Source organism: Ascaphus truei, chromosome 11, assembly GCF_040206685.1.
Source record: "Ascaphus truei isolate aAscTru1 chromosome 11, aAscTru1.hap1, whole genome shotgun sequence".
In the NCBI taxonomy this organism is placed as follows: Eukaryota; Metazoa; Chordata; class Amphibia; order Anura; family Ascaphidae; genus Ascaphus; species Ascaphus truei.
This window is the reverse complement of record NC_134493.1, coordinates 44,015,716-44,033,426: the sequence shown is the minus strand read 5'-3', so window position 1 is coordinate 44,033,426 and position 17,711 is coordinate 44,015,716. Positions and strand designations below refer to the sequence as shown.

Sequence of the window (17,711 nt, the reverse complement as noted above, 5' to 3'; positions counted from 1 at the left end):
TCTAGATCTGTCACAGCAGATTGTTACATGTAAGAATGATGTGACAATCGAATAAATACTCTTTGGAATTGGTGATGGCGTGAAGACCTCATCAAGTGTATAGTTACAAAACGGTGTTCAGCGGAGGAGATATAAGCTCGTTACAAAGTGACTGAGACAGAGCAAGAATTATGGTCCAAAACGCTGACAAAAGGTTTCCGGATAAAGGACGGTCGCTGGGAGGACTGAGAAAAATAATTCGTAAAACAATGTATCGTTCAGGAGTGGGAGCAGCTGGATCAGCGCGTTATCGATTGTGCACTCACACCGCGGCGTTCTCATCTTCGGGGGTTTCAGTAGGAGGAGGAGGACATCTTGAACACATTTTGAACCATACTTTGTATTCAAACTTTACAGTAATCTTAGTGTTTCAGATTAGATTACTACAGTTTAACATATTTAAGAGCTACGAAGGAAAAACTCCAATCTCTCGTTTCAGGAACATGGACCTCCCGCAGTGTATCTGGGACTCCGACATCATACAATGACATAAATGTAGTTAACATCTGTTGATTGTCTACATCGTGCTTCTTATATAGTGTTAATCTACATAACAGATCTGCAATTGGGCACATTTTCATGGTGACTGAGCGAGAAATAGATAAGATATGATGAGAAGGAGCGGCTCAGTGAGTAAAGACACTGACTGGCACTGAGTTTGAAGCAGGGGAGCTGGACTCCCATAACAGTTATGTTTCAAGGACCTAAGCAAGGCATTCCGGACAACAAACATTTGTGACGTCCAATTTGGGGAATTCTGCATCAGAGGGAGTATCCATATGAGTAGAGATGGATGAATTTTTGGGGGCAGATTTGGATCCATAGCAGATTGGCCGGTTCCTTTGGCCCGCGGATTTCAGTGGATCAATCTCAAAAAGGGCTTTTTGCGTTTTGCAGATTTTTTTGTTATTATTACCAACACACTCCGCGGATTCTGCAACCCGTGGACGGATTTGCAGAATCCAATCTGTGGATTCAAAGAATCCGCCAACGGATTGCTGAATCCCAGATTGGATTCTGCAAATCCGTCCACGGATTGTATCCCATGGCGGATTTTGATGAATTCACGTGGATTAAAAACCGACCAAATCCGTCCATGGATTTTACACCGCGAAAATGGATTTTGGCGGATTCACCCAACTCTACCTACGACTACACGAGGCTGAGGAGAAAAATGAGTACGAATTGATAGGCCTGGTGTCCACTTCTCGTCCTGTTGGTTCCTTTCCATAGTCTTTTTCATCACTCCTCAGATTTCCCATTATCTTCGGGGTCCTTTTATCTAGAGCCGTATACAACTTTTCATTCATTCATTTGCTATTGACCTAAGATGGCAGCGGCACAATAACAATGAGTCACCGTGGGAGCTTGTTAGCATCAATCAATAACCCAGCAGCCTTTTGATACGTCATGTCGCCGAGATGCTATTAGAGTTTTATCAGGCATTACACCTTTCTGCCCACCTTCATTGGCCTATTACAGACCTGGGCAGCATCATGTGTGAGTGTCTTTCAGTAACATCTAGTCATGCTTTCACATTTCTATTACTTTAAATGGGGTTTTGGATTAAGATATAACTAATACTGTATATCCCTGATAGGTTATAGCTGTATCCTAGTTTCATATGCAGAAGTTATTGCCACATAGTGTCACCTGAAACCCGTCTGGTCCTTTCAACATTAACTTCTGTGCTCTCCTATAGTCCACAGCTCTTTTAGTGAGTGTGAGTGTGCACACCATCCTCAAACCACACTCCCTCACGATCAGAGCTCCGCAGTAGTCATGATATTCTTGATTAAGCCCTGAGCAAGTCATCTTATTCGGGACCACTGTGAATTGAAATCGCATGCTATTTTGGAGAAAGAGAATAAGGAATTGTTAGGATATGTGAAGATTATATATATATATATATATATATATATATATATATATATATATATATATATATATATATATATATTCAAAAAGAATCCTTCTCACCCCCAGAGTCTTGATCTAACAAGCCAGATACACAGGTGCAAACTGATGGGGACTGGAATACAAATAATATGAAAGCAGGCACTCCAGGACTTAGAAGAATGAATAAAGTTTATTGCAAAACTATCCATGTTTTGGCTCTCTGCAGGAGCTTTTCTCAAGACTGTGTCCTGCAGAGAGCCAAAACATTGATAGTTTTGCATTAACCTTTACTTGTTTTTCTAAGTCCTGGAGTGCCTGCTTTCATTTATATGTGTGTGTGTGTGTGTGTGTGTGTGTGTGTGTGTGTGTGTGTGTGTGTGTGTGTGTGTGTGTGTGTGTGTGTGTGTGTGTATATATATATATATATATATATATATATATATATATATATGTGTGTGTGTGTGTGTGTGTATGTGTATATATATATATATATATGTACATACATACATACATACATACATACATACACATCGCCGGAAGAAGGGATCAGTGTATCTCGAAAGCTCTCACAAATAAAAACATTTATTTAGCCACAGAACAGTATCGTCTATTAGGTTTTGATTATTAAGCTCGGCTAACAAGGTACAGATACCTCTACATATATATATAATCAAAAATGAATAGACGATACCGTTCTGTGGCTAACAAAATGCTTTTATTTGTGCGAGCTTTTGAGATACACTAATCTCTTCTTCCGGCGACGTTACAATTAATAAAGCAAGAGTGGTTTAACTTTAAAAACAGGCTGGAATGTTTCTGACTGAAGCCTATCCCTCCCCCCTGTGCAGTATGCGATTGATGACTTTAGGTGTTAAATGGTCCCTGAATGTAAGGGTGTGTATATGTGTGTGTGTGTGTGTGTGTGTGTATGTAAATATATAAAGCACCAACAATGTATACAGCGCTTTACAAAAGGTGTGTGTGGAAGGGGAGTGTATTCCAATGGTGTTGGTGGGTGTTGAAATGTAAAAGGGTGTTGTATTACTATAAATGTGTGTGGATACTATGTAGTCCTATTGGTATGTAGGGATAGAATCACATTGTACATTTGTATGTGTAAGAGACAGGTGTGTGTGCATTCATATAGCGCAGTATGTATAGACATGGGATTTAGCACTCATAAGAAGAGGGTTCTCTTGTGTAGTGGCTCATGAAACTGCGGTCTCGGTTTAGGCCACTGGTCAGTGTCCCGAACAGTTTAATAAATTTGTATTCATGCAACCATCTCTCTTTCGGTGTTCTAAGCTTACCTTTGAGTGCGTCCACCTTCAGATCGTTCATCTTATGGCCAGAGTCAGAGAAATGTTCGCCAACAGGTCTGTCTCTTGTTCTGCGTGTGATGCTGTGGCGATGCAGGTCCATTCTCTTGTTTAGCCCCTGTCCCATCTCACCTATTTAGTAGCAGCCCCCTGGGCATTTAATGCAAATATTTAGGTACACGACATTGCTGGAGGAACAGGTGAACCTTCCTTTGATTTTGTACTCCAGATTCCTGTGTGGTACTTCTATTGTGCCCGCTGTGTGGAGCATTGCGCAGGTTTTACATCTTGCGTCCTGGCATGGTCTTGTCCCATATTCAGTTGTATTGTTGAATACTTTACTCCTCACCATCATTTCCTTGAGATTATGAGGTTGTCTGTATGATAATAAGGGTATTTCAAGGAAGACCTGTTGCAGTCTTGTATCTTCCTGGAGAAAGGGTTGTAGTTCCCTGGCGATCTTACTTAGGGCTTCTAGGTGTGGGTTATATGTGACCACGAGAGGTACCCTGTCGCTTGTCTCGTTCTTTCTGTATTCAAGGAGATCACTTCTTGGTATTCTGGTGGCTTTGTGGATTTGCTGATCTACAATTCTGTGGTTGTATCCACGGTTTATGAAATCCGATCTCAAGGCTGTAATCCGCTGGCCTCTGTCTGCTGTGTTGGAGCATATCCGGTTGTATCGTATGGCTTGACTGTAGATTGTTGCATGCTTTGTGTGTGTGGGGTGGAAGCTGTTGTCCCTCAAATAGCTGGCTTTGTCTGTATGTTTGAGCTATATAGAGGTATGTAGTTGGTTGTTCTTTATAGTAATGGTGGTGTCTAGGAAATGTACTTCGTCCGGGGAATGGATGAGTTTGAGGTTGATGGTCAGGTGTTTCTTATTGAAGTTCTCATGGAACTGTATGAGGTCCTGTTCACCAGAGGTCTAAATCAGGAGGATGTCATCGATGTACCAAAGGTATGTAAAGGGTTTCAAGTGACCGGTGGAAAGAAAGTCACTTTCCAGTTGCGCAGAACAGTTTGGCATACTGTGGTGCCATCAGAGTGCCCATAGCGGTCCCGGTTGTCTGGAGGTAAGTATCATTTCCAAATGTGAAGTAGTTATGGGTCAGAATAAATTCAATGCATTTAGTCACTGTCTCTGTGAGTGGCTCCTGCAGTCCCAGAAAGTATCTGCAGGCTGAAATCCCATCTTTGGGGGGGATGTTTGTGTAAAGTGATTCTACATCCATGGTTGCTAGTAGTGTTCCTGTTGGGAGGTGGCCAATGGCATAAAGTTTAAGCAGGTCGGTAGTGTCCGGGATATAGCTGGGTGTGTTCCTGACAAGTGGTTTTAGAATTCCTTCCACCCAGCCAGAAATGTTCTCAGTCACTGTGCCAGATCCAGAGATAATAGTGCGTCCAGGGTTAACCTCTTTGTGAATTTTAGGGAGCATGTAGAACGTGCCAGGTACTGGGTTAGCTGTGGTATCGGATTCAGAATTTGTTCTCTTGTGTGAATTGAGAGTGTTTTAATGATCCTGTTGAGTTCTCGTTTTGTTTTTGTTGGATCCTCCTGCAGTTTGGTGTAAAACGTTGCATCATTGAGTTGTCTGTGCGCTTCCTACAGGTAGTCTGTGGTGTTCATTATTACCACTGCTCCTCCCTTGTCCACAGGTTTGATTATGTTGTGGTTGGCCTTTAGAGAATCTATGGCTCTCCTCTCGATCGGTACAGATACCTCTACATACATACACATACACAATATATATATATATATATATATATTGTGTATGTGTATGTATGTAGAGGTATCTGTACCGATCGAGAGGAGAGCCATAGATTCTCTAAAGGCCAACCACAACATAATCAAACCTGTGGACAAGGGAGGAGCAGTGGTAATAATGAACATTGAATGAATATATATATACACACACACACATACACACACACACATACACACACACACACACACACACACACACACACACACACACGGAAATAGACTGATTTTTTGCATATATATTGCAGACCGGCCTCATGGTAGGGTCAGTAAGGGGTGGGTTATGGTAGGGTCAAAAACACACTATTGGACACTGTCCCTTTTGAGGCAAAACACAAACCATAAATCAATAACCTACTCCACAGTAGGGAGGCTAACTAAACATCCATGGCCCTGACTGACCAACTGGGTAGCTAGGCTAACTTCCAGTTATGGCCACTGTAAACTCTAAAATACAAAATATGTAGTCGTTGACTTGAGGTGCTGGGAATCAGTCCCAAGAGTCTCTAGGTAATCCCTCTGGATACTGAGGCACCCTGCAGAAATGCAGCCCAGCTTCCTCTGTGGGCTGTGGCTCAGGTTCTTGTGTGTGTGTTCCTGCATCCAGCATGCCTGGGGACCCATGTCAACCAGTGTCCTACTGGTTAGGGAAAGTCTCTCAGAACTGGCAGCTTACTGACTGCCTTTAAACCCCTTTGGAATCAGCAGTTAACTGGAACACCCGAGCTGATTGCCTCTCCAGAGGAGTTTAACCTCCTGCATGCTGGAAAGCATACCTCCTCGAAGCTCTCTCTAGACTACACAGACTGTGATATATATGTATGGATGTATATAGCAAAGGGATAGGCACACCAAAAATGTTTTGCTAATTTTTTGTGTGCCTATCCCTTTGCTATTTTTGTACAGTAAATTCTAGCAGCATCACCAGTAGTGTGACCAGTTAAGTGTATGCCCCAATCCCTACACACACACACACACACACACACACACACACACACACACACACCACACACACACTAATAAATATATATATATATATCCGGCTTGTAGGGTTTTCCCCTAAAAATGTATAGGCGCTGTGCAGCGACTGGAGGAGCCCCGGCAGGAGGCCCATTGTAAGCAGAGGCAACTGGCCCCAAAAATCCTGAAGCTGACCCTGGTTCCACTCATGACTAATGCACTTACACTTGTATTATTGAGAGAGATTTTTTTTCTGCACCACCCGATAACATGTTCCTGCTCATCTTATTCTTCTAACTTTTGAAACATCTCCCACTGATGGCAGTTATAAGATTCATTCTGTGTTCGGTTTCCATTAGCTGTTGTAGTTTCAATTGCTTCCAATATTGTTTACAGTCACCAATGTTTTTCCGTATTGAACAAATTACTTGGCCAATGTGTGGTTAGTCGAGAAATGATACAATATAGCATGTTGGGTAGAATTTGTCAATGCTCATCAAGGTCGCAAAACAAATGTACACTGCTTGATACAGTATCTGCCATTATAGTAAGTTACAACTAAAGGGCTTATCCTACATCAATAGGATAAAGATTTGAAACATGTAATCGGGCGCTTTTGGGAGACTGAATAAATGGTCAAATAATTAGTGCAAGTGCCAAAATTAAGTGAAAAATTTTAAATAAATAAACGTGAATCAAGTGATCAATTATACCACAGTAATGAATTAAATGTATATACAGTATACACAATGTGAAACAATAATATATAACCGCCAACAATTAGTGTATTTTGAAATTTTTGATTAGAATTGAAAAGCAGCTCAAAAATAGTAGAGTATTCACAGCCGGAGTATGTAAAAGATTTAAAAAAAATTACACAATAGTGTGACCAATACAAATAAGGTCTCGATATGTATATGCTTTGTGTCGGTTAACTCACAGATTATCATATAGTATGAGGCATATCAGAGACTCAAATTTCTCTCTGATTGAAGCATGTGGTAGCTGGAACTCAGGTAGGTTCGTGTGTGGATGAAGCAACAATCTTCAGATACAATTCATGCAAAAGTAGAGAAATTCCTGAAGAAGCGATCAGCGAAACGCGTTGAATCCGTCCCCCTTTGATTATTCTACTGCGCATGTACGTTCCCTGAAGTCCTGGTCACTGGAGGAGTCGCGTCATACCAACTAGCGCTTGCGCCCGAAGTTGAGATGTCACTTCCGGTGCAACGCGGAGGAAGCAGACGCACCATCTACAGAGACACCAGGGAGAGGAAAAGACCCCGTACATTGTGCCGACCACACATGTGAATGTGAGTTTATCCTTTACCTCCTGCTGTATATAATACACTTTTTTTTGCATACTATGCCATGAGAGTTTTCACTACTTTCGCATGAATTGAATCGGAAGATTGTGCTTCATCAACACACGGACCTACTGTGACAAGGCTTGTCTACGATCAGGAAGCGAACCCGCAGGGCTGAGGTAGGGAAGCAAATAAACCGACCAGAGCACAGGGACAGAGTCCTGTAAGAGTATCCATAGTCATTAAGCAGGCAGGGGTCAGGGCTAGCGGAAGTGGTGCAGAATCCAGGCAACAGGCAAAGGGTCAGGGCAGGCAGCAGGCAGCAAGGTCAGGGTCACGGTCCAGGGTCAGCAACAGGGACATCTGATGAACAGGGGAGCCACAGGGATAGGCAAGCCACATGGAAGGCTCAGGAATGGGGAAGGCTCAGGAACTAGAGCCCAGGGTGGCCAGGAACACAGCTAAATGCATACAATGCTCGGGCAGGGACTGGAGTCACGTGCTGCTATTTAAGCCCTGGAACAGGTGCAGCCAATATAGCAGGTATGCCAGTAACCAAAATGTCCACAGCAGCCAGGTAAGGGCGGGTTCCTGCCAAAGCCTGGACTGGAACTCTTACACCTACCTGAGTTCCAGCTACCCCATGCTCCAATCAGAGAGAGAGTTGGTGGCCCTTGAAGACTGGAGTTGGCCACCCCTGAAGGTCAGTGTCAATGGTCAGCGATTGCCTTGCATGTAACCTTCCAAGCTTGTGCTCACAGGCTTTTTAAATGTTTGTTTTTCAGACTAGATTTTAGAAAGGACCAATTTATTACCGAGCACCAAGTTTACACCAATCTTACGTGAAAGTGTGATTCGACCTCACAATTGCAGGGTATCCCGGTTCCTGGTGTCACCACGACTCGGCTTCGGTTATTCTTCCCCTCCCTGTTAGATTAGAAAAGGTTTCTGCATGACACAGCTCTACCCCAGAACTGCATCCCTGTGAAGGGAATGACGAGTATTCTGTTAGCGCATAATACTATACATGAATAAATATGTTCAAGTGTCAAGGATGCCTGCCTTCACCGCCTTGGTTTTTAAAAGTAGCCATGCTACTTTTATTATTATTATTATTATTTGTATATGTGAAGCACTTGACCATGTATAATTCTACATTCTTACCTAAGCTGGCAGTCGTTTGGTGCTCCTGTAATAAATCTGTAACAATCCCGATTGTGTGCCTAACATAATGGCCACCTTTCAGTTTCAATCAATCCTCCAGTCAGTGTAACTCAGCAGCTACAATGTATCCTAATATTACTATGATAACATTATCTATTGTTACATTTTGCAGCTCAAACTGCTGTGAACATTGGCAACAAATTATCACAAACAGGAAAGTGTTGCACAGATCTTGCACTGCTGGGGAGGCGGGATAAACCTGCTATAGAAATCAAAGGATGCTTTAAAATGCATGCAAAAACCCCATTAAGAGTTGAATTTAAAAAAACAGTCTTATCTATTACTACAGAATGAATTTATTTTCAAAAAATAAAAACCCAATTTTACATGTTTTGCAGCTTTAAGGGTTTGTATATGTCTCCAGAGAGGGTCCCATCGTGGACTGTTCTGCGAAGGAAGGTGTTTGATTCCTTTTTTAAGTTTATGCTTTCTGAAGACAATATTTCCTAATAAACATCACAGCTCATTTATATTCAGTTTGGGGCTTTTATTTATGCTTTGGATGCAGAAAGGCGTGACGCCCATTATCCCCACGGTATATTCAGAGTACAGTATACATCATTACTCTTTATTTTGCGCAGTGAAATAGTGTGGTTGGAACCTGTGTTCTGTTCCTGCAGGTTTATCCCTGAGGTTTATTATTTCCTCGGCTCTTTCTCTCTGACTTTGAGCGTGCTGCATTTCATTTCTTTTTGAATATGATTCAAGCTCTCTTTATTCATCAGTTTTTATTGAGACTACTTTAATTTTGCTGCTGTGCTGTCAGTTCACGAACTGTGCAATACATTCAATATTGTCTCTCAATTTCCAGCTACTTTAATAGTCCTGGAGAAAGGATAGGGAAACAATCACTGGAAAATCCCATAAAAATGCTGATTTCTTTTTGATTAGTGGCTTATCTGTGCCCTGTGTTTTAGTGCTTTTATTTGTATGTAGAATCAATTTTATGGGCTGTGTATGAATAAAGTTACTGTTTATAAAAAGAGCTATAACTCTATAACTAGATGGGAGAAAACAGGAGAAAATTGGTTCCAATTACTTTTATTCCTTGGTGATAGAAGCAGATAAGAGGTGCAGGTGCCTGGGATGTGACAGCACTGTCCAGCTTTAGCTTTTAATGGCTAAGTTTGCCCGAGCCAGGATAAATATTGTATTCTGCACAGAAAGCAAGAGATAGCAGCAAATTTATGGAGCAGCTGATGGTGCAGCTGCAAAAGTTGTGAAATGGAAGGGGGCCGTTGTATTGTTGTCACAAGCAGGTAGGGTTGCCAGGTGGCTTCTCCAAAAATACTGGGCACAATGGGAAAATGTGCAACTCGCACGCATGCGCACACACCTCTCTCCGCTCCATGCTGTTCCCTCCTCTACTTAGCTCTACTGCCAGGTTCCAGACACGTCCGGATCGGCTGCATTAAACAACAGCAGCAGCCAATCAGGACGGAGGAAGCTTCCCACCCCTCTAGCAGCAGCCCTGTTCTCTCCCTGCTCTGGGAAATCCCGCGCCCCCGCCCCCCCCCCCCCCCCAAGCCGGTCAGGTCACTGTGTCCAGAGAGGTAATACTGGTATACACATACATGTCCAGAGAGGTAATACCGGTATACACATACATCTACAGTATTACCTCTCATTTTTTACTGGACAGAGTGTCCAAATACAGGACAGTCCCGCTCAATACTGGACACCTGGCAACCCTACAGGCAGGTGATAGTGCAGACTGGACGAGTGGAGGTTTGAGGGACCCCCAGAATACAAAACCTCATTTCTGAAATGACATTTTGCATTTCCCCACTCCAGACTGTGTCAGATATAAGCACAAAGCCACACGGGCTTAACAACATATCGCTAGATATTTTTTGCATTCACAAAACCAGCAATATGTCTGAAATGAAAAAGATCAAGATAATAATCTCCAAACAATATTGGAGCTACACAGAAATGGATACAGAACAAGGGTGAGCACCCAAACATTTCCTCTGGCTGCTTGTAATGGCTCTTTAGACACCTCTTTCAAAGGGTATATTTCAGAACAGTGTACTTAACACCCGCAGCTCAGTGAGTAAAGAGACAGACTGTAAGACAATGACACAGAGTTTGTATGAACCAGTAATCCTGGTTCAATTCCCGATGTCGGCTCCATGTGACCTTGGGTAAGTCACTTTATCTCCCTGTGCCTCAGGCACCGAAATCATAGATTGTAAGCTCCACGGGCCAGGGACTGTGTCTGTAGCATTCCTATGTGCTGTGTACCGTGCGCTATACCAGGGGCGCGCAAAGTTTTTTTGCTGCGCCCCCCCATCCCCCCTGTGTGCCGGCTCCAGAGCACACGCAACCCCCCCCCCCCCCATAGCTCGATTCGCAGGTAAGCACTGATATGAGGCCTGGGCTTCTATGAGGAGCGGGGCCAAAGCGGTTGCCCAGCCATCTAAAGACCATTGGCAAAGAAAGATGCCCGGGCGCTACCCAAACTGAAATGTGTAGGAGAAATCACTCGTTCTTTTCAGAACATCACAACCTTATAGATCCTACAAGGTTCCCATCTGCTTCGTAGTCTTTTCCTGTGACTCAAACCCCCAAAAAGGATCTGTCCAGGATCCTTAATAATACAGAAATAAAAGAGAAGAAAAGGGGGAGCACAGGTTGAGGTATGAAAGGGATAACAAATAATTTATCTCGGGAGTGTAAGTTCCCAGACTGGTAAACGTAGGGACAGTAGAGTGTGTAATATCATAAACACTTACACGGCCTTGTGCAAATGCTGTCACATCAAGGTGTCTTTGCTTTTCTTCCTTTCTTCTGTATTCTCCTGGTGGGAAATTCCTCTTCTGATCCTAATAATGGTTTCTTCAAATGACCAGCAAGCCTCAAATGCGATATTTCCCTCCAAATAAATGGACGAAAAAAATATATTTAGGTACAAATACAAAGATATAATGATGAATGATTGATTCTGAATGGTAGAGAATATATATTAAAAGCAGAAAGAAGACTGCAAACACTCACACGGGCAGATGTGAGTGCGGTCCTTAGGGAGGTATCTCTATCCTCTTCACAAAGGGAAGGTCTCAATATGGAGACACTCCTGTTAAAATAAAGGAAATGAGGGTTTGGTGAATATAAGGGGATAAAATTACAATACTCACACGGCGGCCGTGTGTGAGCTCACGCAGGGAATGGTATCTTTATCCTTCTCCTTCAGTCCCCAGAATAAAGTGAAGTTTTCCTCCGTGTACTTGTACCACGGCTCTCGAAATCGGAGTTCAAACAACGTATTTCTTTATTAAAACACTTAAAAAGAATATAAGAAAGTCCTTAGGTCTAACACCAAAAGGGCTAAAGATAAAATCGCCAACCAGTCCTTAGGATGTTGTTCACAGGGCGCGGGGTGCGCAGCTAACTCTGCCCGCGTCCGGGTATAGTGCTGAATCAAGGTGCAGGACAAAGGAGCCCAGCACTATACCCGGACGCGGGCAGAGTTAGCTGCGCACCCCGCGCCCTGTGAACAACATCCTAAGGACTGGTTGGCGATTTTATCTTTAGCCCTTTTGGTGTTAGACCTAAGGACTTTCTTATATTCTTTTTAAGTGTTTTAATAAAGAAATACGTTGTTTGAACTCCGATTTCGAGTGCCGTGGTACAAGTACACGGAGGAAAACTTCACTTTATTCTGGGGACTGAAGGAGAAGGATAAAGATACCATTCCCTGCGTGAGCTCACACACGGCCGTGTGAGTATTGTAATTTTATCCCCTTATATTCACCAAACCCTCATTTCCTTTATTTTAACAGGAGTGTCTCCATATTGAGACCTTCCCTTTGTGAAGAGGATAGAGATACCTCCCCAAGGACCGCACTCACATCTGCCCGTGTGAGTGTTTGCAGTCTTCTTTCTGCTTTTAATATATATTCTCTACCATTCAGAATCAATCATTCATCATTATATATTTGTATTTGTTCCTAAATATATTTTTTTCGTCCATTTATTGGGAGGGAAATATCGCATTTGAGGCTTGCTGGTCATTTGAAGAAACCATTATTAGGATCAAAAGAAGAGGAATTTCCCACCAGGAGAATACAGAAGAAAGGAAGAAAAGCAAAGAAACCTTGATGTGACAGCATTTGCACAAGGCCGTGTAAGTGTTTATGATATTACACACTCTACTGTCCCTACGTTTACCAGTCTGGGAACTTACACTCCCGAGATAAATTATTTGTTATCCCTTTCATACCTCAACCTGTGCTCCCCTTTTTTTCTCTTTTATTTCCATCTAAAGACCAGCCCTGGGCCTCTGCAACCCTTTCAAATGTCAATAGAAAAGCCTCTGAGTCCTCGGCCGGACTGATTTTCCTCAGGAGAACCGACCGGATTGTTATTTGGAAGTTCTAGTCCGGCAGCAGAAGAGGACCGAACCAGTAGTTTGGCCATTTCCAGGTTTTGCCTTGCGTGGTTTTCCTCCTGTGCTGCCTGCTGCTAGTATAAGAGCTGGGCTTGCTGCTGTAGTAGTAACTGGTTTTGCTTGGCCTGCTCTTGCATGAATAGTTGTTGTTGTTGTTTGGCTTGTTGCTGCATGAATAGTTGCTGTTTGGCCTGCTCCTGCATGAATAGTTGTTGTTTGGCCTGCTCCTGCATGAATAGTTGTTGTTTGGCCTGCTCCTGCATGAATAGTTGCTGTTTGGCTTGTTGCTGCATGAATAGTTGCTGTTTGGCCTGCTCCTGCATGAATAGTTGCTGTTTGGCCTGCTCCTGCATGAATAGTTGCTGTTTGGCCTGCTCCTGCATGAATAGTTGCTGTTTGGCCTGCTCCTGCATGAATAGTTGTTGTTTGGCTTGTTGCTGCATGAATAGTTGCTGTTTGGCCTGCTCCTGCATGAATAGTTGCTGTTTGGCCTGCTCCTGCATGAATAGTTGCTGTTTGGCCTGCTCCTGCATGAATAGTTGCTGTTTGGCCTGCTCCTGCATGAATAGTTGCTGTTTGGCCTGCTCCTGCATGAATAGTTGCTGTTTGGCCTGCTCCTGCATGAATAGTTGCTGTTTGGCCTGCTCCTGCATGAATAGTTGCTGTTTGGCCTGCTCCTGCATGAATAGTTGCTGTTTGGCCTGTTCGCACAGAATCTCTTTAAAAAAAAGTTCCATTTTTTTCTTTCCCTTAATGTGGCCCTTCAAATGCAGGGGCCTCTCAGCATCCCCCTTCTAACACCATATATTGCAGGGTAAATGCAAAAACAAGTGGGTTTCTTAGAATTGACTTGTTTATTCAGCCTCAAAATATCGCATACAAAAATCATACAGCTTCTTTTCAGCATTTGCAAACAAACAGAAAATAAGTTCACAAGGGCTGTTTAAAGTCCAGAGTAGCAATAAGCAACGATACATCACAGGAAAAGACAGCCCTTGTAGCAAGCCGTTTCCCTCCAGCGTTCCAGTCTCTCTCTGGTTCAGTAGACAGGCATGTGTGAGCAGCTTGGGTTTTTAAAGCCCCTTAACGAGGCAGCTGGGACCGGAACAATTAACCAAACCTTTTCCCAGCTGAAATTGAACCTGCTCACTGCAGCACTGCAGACCTACACATATGTCTGCCAGGTATAGGGCTTGTGTCTTATATTCACCATGTTACAGTCAATAACTGTTTTTATGACATGGGGAAAAAAGCATAACTCAAAATGAGCCACCCAAATGATATAAAGTTGGATTCAGGGGAGATATGATTGTTTGGTACTGGTGTAACTTCAGATGATTATCCTTTAATAGAAATTTAGAAAGGTTCAAAATGTCATCTAATGTTCATCACAGGTTCGGTAGTGATGCACTAATGACTTCAGGAAGGAATTTATTTTCCCCTTTATAAGATATCATTGGATAATGTGCCACTGGGGTTTTTTGTTTGCCTTCCTCTGGATAAATATACTGTAAGTACAAATATAGGCTAAAGTATCTGTCATCTAAATTTAGCATAGGTTGCACTTGATGGACGTACGTCTTTTTTCAACCTCATCTACTATGTAACTATTTAACTATGTAACTATGTAACCTCATCTACTATGTAACTATGATATTACTAGAGATTGGCGAATCCGCCCAGATCCCTTTCCCGGATTTTCTCGCATTTTCCTCTCAATCCGTTTCACTGTGTAAAATCTGCGGACGAACTTTGTTCGGTTTTAACACGGATTCATCAAAATCTGAAATTGGAAACAATCCGTTGACAGATTTGTAGGATTCAATCTGCGGATTCAGCAATCCGTTGGCGGTAATAATAATAATTATTATTATTTTAAAAAATCCACAAAACGCAAACAACCCTTTTTGAGATTGATCCGCGGAAATCCGCCGACCAAAGGAACCGGCCAATCTGCTGCGGATCTAAATCCGCCCCAAAAATCTCTTTGATATTACCAGCTAAAAATACTGATTTTGATCCTGTAGATCACCTTTAACTCAATTCTTTGTCAGTGGTATCACACACTATCATCATTCCTTGTAATAAATAAAAGTATGAATGGCCAACACTTTGGGGTTACACGGACGGGCTGATGATGGTGCAGAATACAGTGCGGTTTCGAGCCATGTAATGCTCTGTTAAGTGTTTAGGTTCCACTGCTCTATTTTCTGTTCTTCCAAATTGCCTCTGCCTCCTGACTTGGGTTCAGTGACATTGTATAGCACATTATTTGACATGCTTCATAAAATGGTGTTTACAATTATTTAGATGCAGTACTAAAGCCAACTATCCTATAAAATACTATGCTGTAAAAAAGAGGGTTTTACGAGCCTTCTGGGGCGATCCGTCCAAATTGGGAATTAAAGCAACCGCAGATTTCAGTAAACGGCTGTGAAGCAGGGCCCGTGCTATGTTAGAAAGCTGCCATCCACATTCACCGGCATGGGAATTCATTCACACGTTTTATGTGTACAGAGGATCTGAAACGGAAGTGTTGGAAAAGCATGGGCTAGGAGGGCAGCCAAATCTTATCAGCTCAATCTCTGGCACGGGAAACATTCCATCAGAATGCCTCGCTCAGAAGCGCTCCAAGCGCTAAACCAGGGGTGATCAACGCCAGTCCTCAAGGGCCACCAACAGGTCAGGTTTTCAGAATATCCCTGCTTCAATACAGGTGGCTCAGTCAGTCCCTACTTCAGCACCGGTGGCTCAATCGGTCACAGCTTCAGCACAGGTGGCTCAATCAGTCCCAGCTTCAGCACAGGTGGCTCAATTAGTCCCAGCTTCAGCACAGGTGGCTCAATCACTCCGCACTTCAGCACTGGTGGCTCAACCAGTCCCAGCTTCAGCACAGGTGGCTCAATCGGGGGCTCAGTCTTCGACCGTTGAGGACTGGAGTTGGCCACCCCTGTGCTAAACTTTGATCCAACATCACAAATCAGATAAAATGTGCCCTTGTTCAGCGCCACAAACTTTTTTTCGACCTTGTCAGTTTGCGAACAATACTCCGAGCATTAAGTCAATACGCACGGCAATTCACCCTGATATGCTAATTTGTGAAATTCCCTGAAATCACTACATTCGCTTAATGCCGAGACTATAATAAAAGGCCCCATACACCATGTAATGCTCCCTGCCTGGCGATCCCCGGGAGCTTGCGACATTGCGGCGTTCTTATCCCTTGGCGTAACGTTGCACAGGGGAGGGACACATACTCTACATGGGGCAGAGAATTAGCTGCCTTAAAAAAGATATACTCACACGTGTGGGTAACTGTGCATGCCATGTTTTTTTACGCCTAACTAGAGTTTACAGGTTTTGCTTTTCTGTTCTGTTTTGAAGAGCCTCCATCTTTCACCGCTGAACCAGCGAGACGAATTAGTGCCGCAATGGGTGAAGATGTGGACATTCCATGCCAGGCGACGGGTAAGCAGAGAACATGCCTTTGAAGGCGGAATACGGAGGGAGCGAGGGCCTATCGGTGTGCCTTGCGCAGAATGCGTTTGCTGGGAATTTGAAAGTCGACATTTTACTATTCATTTCCCACCAGATTGAAAGTGAAAAATAATGTATTGCTCTTCTCCAAATCACATACAAACAAGGTGTACTTCATTTGGAGGAGATCCAGAGAGGTGCCTATAATGATTAGCCACTTGAGCAGTGAGTTATTAGAGTGCTAGCAGAGCGTCTAGGAGCTGTAACTGCTGACACCAAGAAATGATCAATAGCCCCTTGTTTCCACAAATGATGCCGTTTTCCCTGTGATAGGGTGTGCATGATGTATCTGAAGGCACTCACCTCTTTTGGGGGGAAGTCCCCCCCCCCTCTAATTTCATTTTAAATTAGAAAAGGTTTTACCATTGTAAATTGCCGCACTGCCCATCTTAGACAAATGAATCATAATGATTTATTGATCCCCTTGAAATAGAATACTCCGTCTTTTATTATTACATTTCACGTGAAGAATGCTTTTATTTGCTAGTTTTATTCACTGTACTTACATTAACTGGGAAGCTATAAATCTAGGTGTTTGTTTTGTGCTCCTCAGATGCTTTTGATGTGCAGATGTAGTAAGTGACATTATCCCCAGTGATAACAACGTATCCGATTATAACTCAATGTCACAGTTTCCATTGGGTTCAGTGACACTGTGACACAGTAAATTGGGCTATAGCCTAATATATGCCACCATGAGGAACCAGGAGTCTGGCTACCTCTGCATAATTGTATTCTCCCTATACAGTTGTTTGTTTTTTATGAAGTATGAGCAGTTTTGGATGTTATGGGCTATTCTTTATTTTTCGAAGCTTACACAAGTGAATACTCATCATGCCTCAATTCTGGGGGTAACCAAACCTATCGGGTAAAGAGTGATTGGCATTGCCACATTGTTTATGTTGGGTTCAGTGACCTGTCACAATAGTCAAAGACCTGCATTACCAGATGTATGTATGTATGTCTTTATTCATATAGCGTCACCCAGGTACATAACGCGCCACAGCAGTAATACACATGATATAATATAACACGTAATGGGAATAAGCGCTTCAGACATGACTGTAACAATAGGTGAGGGAGCTTACAATCTACGTGGTTAGTAGGGAGATCTTACAGAGACAGAACGGGGGTGTTATAGTAAGTGCTTCTGCCAGGGGTCAAGGTCAGTGCACCCGAGATGTATAGTACCAGCCGGCGGAGCCACCCATGTGCTTCGTTACAGAGGTGTGTTTTTAGCTACTGTAGGTCTTAAAGGTGGAGACAGA

At 43.0% G+C, this 17,711-nt stretch overlaps 1 protein-coding gene across 2 annotated transcripts in view; it reads left to right on the top strand.

The window, feature by feature from the left end:
• The window catches only part of SDK1 (sidekick cell adhesion molecule 1), a 489,999-nt gene that overhangs the window by 283,945 nt on the left and 188,343 nt on the right, over window positions 1–17,711 (top strand). For both annotated transcript variants that reach the window (XM_075565975.1, XM_075565976.1), the window contains exon 8: window positions 16,291–16,374. In XM_075565975.1, the coding sequence (XP_075422090.1) occupies window positions 16,291–16,374 (84 nt within the window). The remainder of the gene's footprint in view (window positions 1–16,290; window positions 16,375–17,711) is intronic.